The 11238-nt window shown below is 27.2% G+C and overlaps 2 protein-coding genes across 4 annotated transcripts in view; both read left to right on the top strand.

Annotated features, from left to right (window-relative positions):
• The window catches only part of RhoGDI (rho GDP-dissociation inhibitor), a 13313-nt gene extending 10730 nt beyond the window's left edge, over positions 1-2583 (top strand). For all 3 annotated transcript variants that reach the window (XM_067047836.1, XM_014420869.2, XM_014420868.3), the window contains exon 5: positions 212-2583. In XM_067047836.1, coding sequence (XP_066903937.1) covers positions 212-411 — 200 coding nt within the window. In that variant the 3' untranslated portion in view covers positions 412-2583. The remainder of the gene's footprint in view (positions 1-211) is intronic.
• Positions 2584-3310: 727 nt separating this feature from the next.
• LOC106680876 (RNA demethylase ALKBH5) overlaps positions 3311-11238 on the top strand; it is a 9633-nt gene continuing 1705 nt past the window's right edge. Inside the window, exons 1-6 of the mRNA XM_014420870.3 lie at positions 3311-3494; positions 5041-5217; positions 8540-8767; positions 8954-9085; positions 9566-9646; positions 9794-9877. Coding sequence (XP_014276356.1) covers positions 3418-3494; positions 5041-5217; positions 8540-8767; positions 8954-9085; positions 9566-9646; positions 9794-9877 — 779 coding nt within the window. The 5' untranslated portion in view covers positions 3311-3417. The remainder of the gene's footprint in view (positions 3495-5040; positions 5218-8539; positions 8768-8953; positions 9086-9565; positions 9647-9793; positions 9878-11238) is intronic.

Consider the following 11238-nt stretch of genomic DNA (forward strand, 5'->3'; position numbering starts at 1 on the left):
TGTTAATTAATTTAGTTGAAAATTAAAAAAAAAATGAAATTGTAAAATTTTGTAATGAATTTTATGTAATGTCAGGAACAATATAGAAGATTGTACAACTTAAAGTTTAGTGGCTTATGAAAGTAACTATTGTTAATAACAATGGTTACTTATTTATATTTGTCTATTTCAAGTTCTATGTTTTGAAAAAAATCTTTCTTTTTATTTGCAGTTGACAAGATGACTCATATGGTTGGTTCTTATCCTCCAAAGACAGAATTGCAGAGCTACACTACTCCACCGGAAGATGCACCATCCGGCCTTGTAGCTAGAGGATCTTATACTGTCCATTCCCTGTTTACCGATGATGATAAGCATATTCATTTGAAATGGGAATGGACATTTGAAATCAAAAAGGACTGGAAAGAATAAATGGCAATGAATATGGAACACATTCAGTATTTTAAACACTGAATTGTTTTAAAAATATCCATTTTTATATTCTAAAACAGAAGATAAGTAAATATCTGTAAATTTTAATCTGAGAACGTATTCTCTAGGTAAATTTTATCCTTTTTTTTTTTACCTTTTTCAAACAGCCTTTCTTTCATTTAAGAGATAAATGTAATTTAATTTGTGTAGTTTTGGAAGGATCCATATAACATCTTCAAATGTACCAATGATTGAAGTTTGCATCTTTATTGCTTTTATTTTTTAACTTCGGTTTAATATTAATAGCATTTACCATTTATATTATAGCTTTTTGATAATCAAGTTTCTCCAAAGCATTAATTTTTTTTAATTTCAGTTTTTGTTGCAATTCAGATGGAATCTTATGCTATCCCAGTCTGGACTTGTTTCAAACACTGTATGTATTGTATTCTTAGTTTAATTACTGAATATTAAAAAAAAAGAAAAAGTATTATTTAATTTGTTTTGTATCTGCCATAAATAATTGTATGAATTTTATGAAAACGTTTCATTGTAATGTTATGTGAGATTGTCTTTGTAAGAGGTGATAGTGACATACATGCTTGATGGATATTCAATAATGGTGAATATTTAACATCCTTTTTATGTTAAATAATTCAAAGCTGGGCTCACATTAATGGGAAAATCTATTTTTTATATGTATATAGTGTAATGTATGTGTAAGTACTCAAAATTATTGAAAATGTCTTTTAAAATCATTAAAACTATGTTACTATTAGCAGCAGCTTTATATTTTGCCAATCAACAATAAAATTATATTTGTTCATTTATTATTCATCTCTCTGCTTTTAGCTTGGAATATTACCATTTATTAAATTAATGTTTTTCATTCTCATTTTTTTTGTATTCTAAACCAACTTATTGATTGATTTAATTTTTGCTTTAAAATAGTTAAAATGAGACAAAAAATTTTTAAGCATCTGCTTTGCTTATTAAAGTATTGATATATGTTTAATACATGCAAACATTTTTTTATTCATTGCACATTAAAATTCAATATCTGTTATTGCTATACATTAAGGATATTTTTAAGAACAGGAGACTCCTAGTAAATATATTCTAATTAGTAGATTAAATTAATTGATATTTTTTTACTGAAGGATAAATGCCTCATTTAAGCATGAAAAACAGAAATATATATTTGAAAAAAAAAGATTGGCTATATTAAAGAATTTTTTAAGTATAACTTGATTTTGGTATTAAATGCTGTTTGTTAAATACAAAAAAAGTTTGCATATTGCAGCTTTGTAGAGTATAAACTACTGTCGATCATATGAATTGATAGGGACCAAGGACAGTAAATTATTCACCTTATCGATCGAACATCAGAAGTAATCCAAATGGAAATTATTTATTTTAATCCAATATTAAAATTAATATTTCCTATATCAACTGTAATTAGTCTATGTACTTGAAGTAATAATTACAAGAATTACATATTTAAAAAAAGCTGGTCCTACTATGGAAAGTTTAACCAAAAACCTCTTACATTTGAAAAGGTTTACTTGTTAAAATGCTACATCATTATTGATAACTTTTTATTTTAATAATATTTATTTAATTATTTTTTGACATAGTTATACTACGAAAATCATCTTTAAAAGTTGTATTTTTCGCAATTTAAGCCTTTTCTTAACATTTTATGATCAAAATCAGCAACAATTCCAGACCATGGCATATAGTCTACCATTCTCAGTGGAGTTCAAATTAATCAGATTTATAGGATCAATCTTACTATTTTTTATTTCTGATCTTTATTCTGGTGTATAGATTTTTATTTCTAAAACCATTATATTTATCCGTTTTAGATTTATATTATAATCCTGTCTATATCAGGGATTCATCTAAAATTTACCACAACCTGCTAGGAAGTTTTAAATATAAAACTACTGAATAATATTTATCTTATATTACTTCAACAAGGATAGATAAATATATATAATTTAATAAATGTCTGAACCTAAAAATGAAATATTTTTTATTATGTTATATGTTGTTTTTCTTTTGCCATTTTTGTTGTGAGAGGGAATGATTCTGAGAAGTAAATAATTGAGAATATTAGATTAGATGTGTATATTTATTAGAGCTAAGAATATATCTAAACCATTGAGATATTGTATTCATTTATTGCTTTATACCCAATTTTCCTTTTTATATATACTTCCTTTTTATGTATTATTGTATTATTTAGACCTCATTTATGGAAATTGTTCGTGTTATTTTAAAGGATATATGAATCATTATAAATTGTATTTACTTGCATTTATTGAACTTAGTTTCCTTTTATTAATGAAATAGATTCTACAATGAAATGAAAATATATATATTTAATTTTTTAATTTAGTTTAGCCTAGTCTTAGATTAAGATGCCTTAACAAAATAGCCTTGCCCTCCTCGTGTTCATGGCAGAAAATTTGTGACAAATATTCAAAAATATATAGTGTTAAAACTCTTCCTTCAGTGCTCAAAACAAATTAATTATTAGTTTTCAGTGTTGAGTTAGTGCTATGAAGAGATATATTCATTTTGTATGAAATGAATTATGAATAGAATTTAGATAAAAAGACCATGTGATAGGAAATTAAGGGAGAAATGGCAGCCTTTTAACATGCCTTTGTCATTGATTGCCCATTTATAAGTGCAATTTGGATTTATTGAATAAAAATATTAAATTTATAAATTAGTTTGATGTTTAGTCTGTACCTCTTTGATGATATTTATTATATTTCCTTTGTATCCTTTTCTAAAAAAATAAATGTATATAATAAAATTTAGTGTTTATTGATTCCTTAATTCGGTTTTTAATACCATTGTTGAAGTAATTATTTTTAGATTGTTGAAAATATCATTTAAAAAAATTACTCTGTCCAATATGTATTATTGGAAAGTACTCTATTCAAATATGTAACTTAGGGGTTAAAGTCCATTACTTATTATTTTTACAATATGGCTGAAGGTTGCAATGAAGTTTTAAAACATAGAGCTCAAGGCTTAACTAATAGCATTATTCCTACAGTGAAAAAGTAAGTGCAAAATGAAATTTATCCTAATCAAGTTTGCTTCTTATAAGAAGAAATATATGAAGCATTTTGTTTTTAGGGGTGCAAGTGACAAATCATTCACTGAGAAAAATAGCCTAGCCCTAAGTGTGTGTTAAATTTTAAATTTGTTGTGCACACGAATCTTCACCTTATTTAAATTTGCATTAGCTTTCCAAATTAAATTACAAAAGGACTTTTTGTTTTTGAAAGAAATTGTTATAAATATTTATTTATTCTCTTACAGAGTAAAATGGTACAGTTATCAGGAGGTAACAAGAAAACTATTATTAAGTATTATAAAACTAAGTACAAATTATGCTTATTGTGAAGTTGTTTAGAAAACAATATATTTTACTGTTGTAGAACACTAAAAGATATTCAAATTTCACAATGCTCTTAAATTGAACATATTTGAGTTGTACCATTAGTAGAGCTGGAAGGCTGTGTGTAACATTTGATTTCCATTTTAGAAATAATTATTAGTACATCAGTTTTACTTCAAAAATGGGTATGTTGAACCTCTGTTTGGGAATTGGGTGATGTATTATTTTCTTGATTGTTGAGACTTTTTTTTTAATAAATATTTAATTGGCTATCCAAAGATGTTTCTGATTACTGATTAAGCTTGTTAAACTGGCATTAGGAACTGTAGTTGGGTTAGAATGATAGTGGAATGAAACAAATTTGCTTTATTCAAACCTATTCATATATAATCATTTGTATTTTTTATAGTTATTGATAGTGAAATTGATATATTGATGTCAATGTGGCCATGGTGGCTAAGAATGTTGGGGCAGTTCCTTGGGATGTGTAGAAGCATTGATCCCCAATAAACATAAAATGATGTCAAGAATCTCATAGTTTATTACTTTTATATTTATTATTTGAAATGAAAGGCCCCTGTGACAATTCATATAAAGTAAAATTTATGAATTTTTCTTTTTGAAAAGTAAAACATTTTTGCTTGTGAAAGAGTTTTTACTACATTTGTATCTGTGATCATTAATTGTAAACAAATGAGAAAGCAAAATACTGCTATCAGTTCACTTATCTCCTTTAGCCACCAAACAAAGCACATTCCATGTAGTAGTTTATTAGCAGACCTCACTAAGTTGTACCATTCAAATGAGTCACTTGCAGGGATGTCGTTACTGGAGAAATAATAGTTTGAAAAGCTGGAAAATTCAAGAACCTTCTTCCAACTAGAGAAATCCATCATCAAAAGAAGTTATACTAAAAATTCCTTTTAAAAGCTATTTATATGGTTTTCCATAAATATTTGAGAACAAGGAAAATTTCAGGGAATACGGTCAAAATTGTTAGGAAATTAAAAATTCTATTCCTTACCCTATACGTTATTGCAGCGACACCCCTGATCACTTGTATCTCTTAAGCACTGAGTAAAATTGATATTTCTTTATTATTTTATCACATTATCTCAGTTTTCTAAAGTTAATTGCTTATACTTCTTTACTACCATTGTTTAATTTACTTTGTTAATGCAGCATTATTATTGTGATTTATGTAGGCATATTGTTTCAAAAAGTTCAGCCTCTGAAAAAATAATTGAAGGAATTGAGCAGTACTATGTTTTTAAAGAAGACGAATGTAGTGAAATTGAAAAGGAGATTGAAAAAGTAATGTATGATGCTAATAATGGGAAGTTCAAACCATTCACTGTAGATAAAACACGTCTCAGGTTCAAGTGAGTATCATACTTTATCAGTTTATGAAACAGGTAGACATTGTAAGTTTTAGTACTAAGATTTAATGTTCTAAAAATATATTAAATTCAACAAGGCTATTTTTAACTTCAATACTCAAACCATCTTTGAAAGTACTAATCTGTTGTTATGTGGAGCTACAAGTGTGAGTTAATTTTATTGATAATTTAATAACTGATACAATGAAGAGTCATCTTACATTATGGCTGAAAAAGGGGTCTACGCTGCAAAAAGTGAGGTTGTAGCTTGTATTATTATTGTTTTCTTGTATAAATAGGCAAAAATATGAAAAAAACAAAAACAAACGAGGCTTGGAGAGAACTTTTGGCAGCCAAAAAATCTCAAAATTTTAGGAGTTTTCTTGTTTTTGTTGCCAATAACTCCGAAGCAGTACCTCATAGTAAAAAAGTTATCATATAATAAGTTAAAAGCATTAAATTCTGCTTTATATGTGTACTGCAATTTAAAGCTTTGGTCAAGTGTTATAGTCATAAAATACTGTCTTAAAGCGACAACCTTGAATTTCAGTTTTTGACGAAGTTGGAAAACATCATCTGTCATTTTATGTTTAGTTTATGACCACACTAGATTAAATCATTAAGTTTTGGTATTCATGTGATGCAAAATTTAATGCTTTTTAGTTTATCATATGATTGTATTGGGCTGCGAGAGGGAAAATGGAGTAATAGCCCACTTTCTGTGGGGTAGGAAAAAACAAAAAGTTTATCATATGATTAATTTTTCAAAACAAGGCATGGTGCAGTTAAGGAGTTATAGACGTAAAACCAAAATGAGATCCTAAATTTTGAAGTTTTTTTACCCACAAAAAGTTCTCTCAGTGTCTTATTTTCTAGCATTTTTTTCTTTTTGTACATATTTATATCCGTATAAATATATTTAAAAAAAAAATTAATAAAATCTACTGACAGATAATATGATATAATAATATACATAATATAATATAAAATAGATAGTATAGTGATAAGTGTGGTGGAGTTAAAAACAGCTTACTTTAATTTAGTAGATTAATCTCCCTTTGTCTTAAATAACTTGAAAAATGAAATTTTTACAACATAAAAATGTAGTTTAAAGCCCTAGCATTCGCACATTATATCAGTATTACAATAATAATTAGAAAATTTACAATAACAAATATTATACAACAGAGAAGATCAATTAGAAAAACCCCCTAAAATGAAATTTTAAACTTTTCAAACCTAAGTCAAATTAGCCTTTCAATCCTTTAACTTACATACCACCTTCTCCCTCCTGTTTTTCTCATAGTTTGGAATCCAACTATATCCTTGTCTGCTTCTTGCTAAACATGGAACCATCTATGCCTTTTCATCACACATCAAAAACCTTTGTGAACTACAGGCCATTATTCATTCTCTTCCTTCCTTTATCTCCATTGTTCCAGTTTCCACTCAGGCTCAAGGCCTACCCTCCTCTTATCATCAGGATATAGCAGTTGTAGTTCTTTTTTATTTTAAAAACAATTTCGATTCTATTGATTGAACATACTTTTCCTTAAATTAATTTCAACTTAAGGTAAGTAAATCCAAGACCTTACTCCTCTAACATACCTTTTCATTTCCATTATCTAATTAAAAATGTTTTAATTAGATCTTGACATGTCACTCATTTTTTTTCCACTTAAGCTACCATTGTCTTAAAGAGAAACTGTCTATTGACTCCTAGCTATTAATTATTTTATAAAATTTTTGTTTAGGGTCTCTAGCATTCCCATGTTTTTTTGTGCCATAGAGAGTTTGGCTATAATGGTTAAGGATGATCTAGCAAGGGAATGCGAGCACTTTGTTTATAACAATTTCAACCTTTCACTTAATATTTATTTGGAGGTAGTCCTATGATGAAGAGCCTCTAGAAGGCTATGTGGTATTAAAAATTGGAACAAGAGGCCCATTAACTGTACAAGTTATCCACACCTATTGAGGCAACTTCACTCAGTTCTTCAATAACGTACCTTTTTTTGCTTTGATGTTCCTCTTTACATTCATTTAATGTGAGAACAATATGGTTTTTGCCATATAGACCCTTGCACAGAACAACTTTCTTTGATGAATAACCCATGCATTAAGAGAGCTATTGAAGCTAATAATCCCCATTACATCAGGGGTTTCTGAAGTTCTGTCATAAAAGTTTCTTTCTAGCTAAATATGAAAATTACCTATTCTTTCACCTTTTTAATTTATTATTAACAAAAAGTGAATCTTTGTGGAAAACTGTTGTAAGTTTATGCTAGAAATTGGAATGCTCTTGCTAAAAGTCTTTATTTGTTTTATCCAACAAAGAAACTAATATTAATTTTAAAGCAGATTACTTGCACTAAAACATAGCATTAGATGGTTTTGAAAAAAAATCTTGTCAATTTATAATACAAATTTTTTTCTTAAGGTTGTTGCTAGGTTACCTTCAGTCTATCTGAAACCATTAACCCAACAATCGCTTCTGCTCCTCATAGCATGGTTTGACAATTTCTTTTGCAGTTACCATAGTAACTGATGTTGATTTCAAGACCCAGAAAATCAAATAATATTTGAAAGACTCATCAAAAATTGTTACATCTATTGTTGCATCTGAAGCTGCTGCCAATAAAGAAGTGAAGGAGGAAGCTGAAGAATTTGATGAAATGGAATTTGGTCTCTTTTGAATAAATGTTTTTTTAAATTGTTGAGGTGAAAAACTTCCAAAATGAATATAACCTATTCTATATTTTTGATTGTACAATGTTTTGGACAATTGTCCTATACTCATACACCTTTACAATCCACATATTTGTCATATTTTCAATTTCCCGATTGAAATCATGTCATCTATATTATCATAGTTTAAAATTGATTTACTATTGTCAATAGTGAAGGACAATATATTAAATAATAGTAGTCTAAAAGAATTTTAAACTATGATTATATAGATGACATGATTTCAATTGGAAATTAAAAATATGTGGATTGTAAATGTGCACGAGTATAGAACAATGGTCCCCAAATGTTGTACATTGAAAAATATAGAATAGGTTATATTCATTTTGGAAGTTTTTTCACCTCAACAATTAAAAAAAAAATAATATAATCAAACTTCCTAAAAAGAAAATCCAGAATTTTTTTTAGTTCATGAATTGATTATTTTTTTTTTTGTTAATACATCTCAATTCTTTAATTTCACAATTTATTTATTATAAAACCTATAAATGTATGTATCACTATGAATACTGCATAAAACTTATTAAAATTAGTCATAGTTAAAGATTTTTTAAAAATCAATTGTTTTTTAATATAGGTATTTTTTCGGAGAAAGATATACTTATGGAGATGGATTTGGGAAAGAGGTCTTGTTTCCCAAGGGAGAAGTCGATCCAATTCCTGTGTGGATCTCTCGCCTAATAATAACACCCCTTGAATCAGCTGGTATTTTTCCAACTGGATTTATAAATTCAGCGGTAATAAATATGTATCTTCCTGGCGGTTGTATTGTTTCTCACATTGATCCTCCTCAAATATTTGAAAGGTAGATATCAACATTAACATTCTTTAAATTTAAATTTAACTACTTCTAACATCTTAATAATCGTGGAAGATTGTTGATTGACATATTCCATTTATCTTAATAATCATTTTAATTTCTCCTTTAAATGCTGAAGTTAGACTCAGCAATTTAATTTTCTAGCAGAACTAAAAATTTTTTTCATTGTAGACCAATTGTCTCAGCCTCATTTTTTAGTGACTGTTTGCTATCATTTGGCTGCAAATTCAGTTTTAAGCCGATAAGGGTATCAAACCCTGTATTCACTTTGCCTCTGTTCAGGGGATCTGTACTTTGTTTGAGGTAAGTCTTCAAGCATTTTATATAATTGCCAATTTTTTAAAAATTATTTGATAAAATAGATATTGATTATTGAATCATGCACTAAAATAATATACGCTACAATTTGTTATGTTTATTTCATTTTGTAAATTAAATTGATACTTACTTGAAGAATTGTATAATTTATGATTCAATGATAATATTGTTGAAAATATTTTAATTATAAATGAATATTAATTTTTAATATTGTTATTATTTTGTATTATTATTAATATTTTAATTTTAAATGAATATTAAAAAATAAATAATGTGACAGAAAGGACATCAGTAATAAAACAAAATAAGAGTCGAACATTACTTGGCCTGTCCTGCACAGTATGAAAATTCTAACATATCTCATGATTCTATTATTTATTAATATTAAATATCTGCATTTGCAGAGAAGCAATAATAAATTGTATATTTACTTGTTATAATAATAGAATTATTTCCAATTCACAGTGGATTTGCAGCTGATGGGATTACACATAGCATTAGGCCACAAGATGTGAAAACACGAAGGGCGGCTATCATTTTAAGACGGTAATTTTCTCCAGTTTTTCATTATAAGAAATATTAAAATCTTTGTTTCCAATTAATTTTATTGAGATATATATACCTGATGAATGTGATATGGTAAAGTTATTTCTAGTCTATATTGTATTTATCTTGTAATAAAAACTTTTTCAGAGTTTTTGATGATGCACCTAGATTAACGTTGGGCCAGTTTAATCGTATGTCAGAGGATAGCAATGATTCTTCATTTGTATACAGGTACATATGCCATTATTTAGTATGGATTATCATATAATTTTGAAAATTTGACTTAAGATTTCTGGTTCAGAAACCACAACAATTCAAGGTAATTGATTTAATGATTCCTCTCAGCTTTTTATCCCAACTTAAAATTCTATTTCAGTGACCCAAAATGAATTTTTCCTAGTCTTTTCTCGAACTGTCTTTTTTTGATTGCCTACCTTCAATATTATGGTGTTGACTTGTTGTATTGTCTAAAAGGACAATTTTTGATAGAATTTCCTAAGCATTCATTTAAAACATATTCTTAGGTTGAACCTAATTTTACATTTATCTGAATTTCTAATTTCACAAAGATTATTCCATATTCATATTTATTTTTTATTTGATATTTAATTCTTGTAAAAAATACTGGGAAAAACTAAAACCATTTTAGAATGTATTTATTACTAAAAGATTTCTAAATTATTTTTCATTTTATTCATGGGAATAGTATCGATCATGTACCCATGCAGATTCAAAAGTATATTCCTTGTATAGTCCAAAGTAACTATTTTTTTCAGAGTTAAAATTGATTTCTGCTGGATTGGAAGCTGTTGTAATTAATTAGAAATGATTGAATGCAGTCCTTTATTTTTCTCTTTACAACTTCACCTGGTGTGTATGGCATGGCAAGGATAGGGACATAAGATAATATCTTTCCAGCTTTAAAATTATTATTTTTTATCTCATAAATCACTGTGATACTTCTCAAATGTCATGGAAACAAATATATTCTTTATTTATATTGCTTTCAGTTTTTGAAAATACTCTAAGCTTTGAATAGCTTTCCATTAATAACAAAACATTTGATATTTTGTTCAACATTTCATCTAAGAAGTGTTAACAACTCAATAAATTAAAACAGATTTATAGTTTTGAATGTTACCAGTTTATATAAGTAAAGATGAATAAGAATTCATTTTATAATTGAAAAAAAAATGTTTCAAATTTTTTGCTGTGATAATTGTCAATAATATTTTGAACAATGATGTCTCTCTATCATATTTATTACTATATCATTTAGCTGTACCTTAATAAATAATTCTAGCTTTATTGAGTTACATCTTCAATATATGATCCCCAGCTGAATGTTTGTGGATACTATTACTATAGATTCCAACCGGAAATCCAAAACCTCGTTGGCACTCACTGAATAATAATAAAAATTGAAAACTTTTGTAACATTTTAACAATGCTATAATACAACAATCAACTTTAGCACAAACTAATTTCAATTCTAGACAAGAATTTTATCATATGAGATAAAATTTTTATGAAAGGAATATGGTCCGGGTGCGGTCAAAAAAACTCAAATAGTAGAATTATACTATTTTATT

The sequence above is a fragment of the Halyomorpha halys genome, unplaced genomic scaffold, assembly GCF_000696795.3.
Source record: "Halyomorpha halys isolate HHAL.00 unplaced genomic scaffold, Hhal_1.1 Scaffold297.1, whole genome shotgun sequence".
Taxonomy (NCBI): Eukaryota; Metazoa; Arthropoda; class Insecta; order Hemiptera; family Pentatomidae; genus Halyomorpha; species Halyomorpha halys.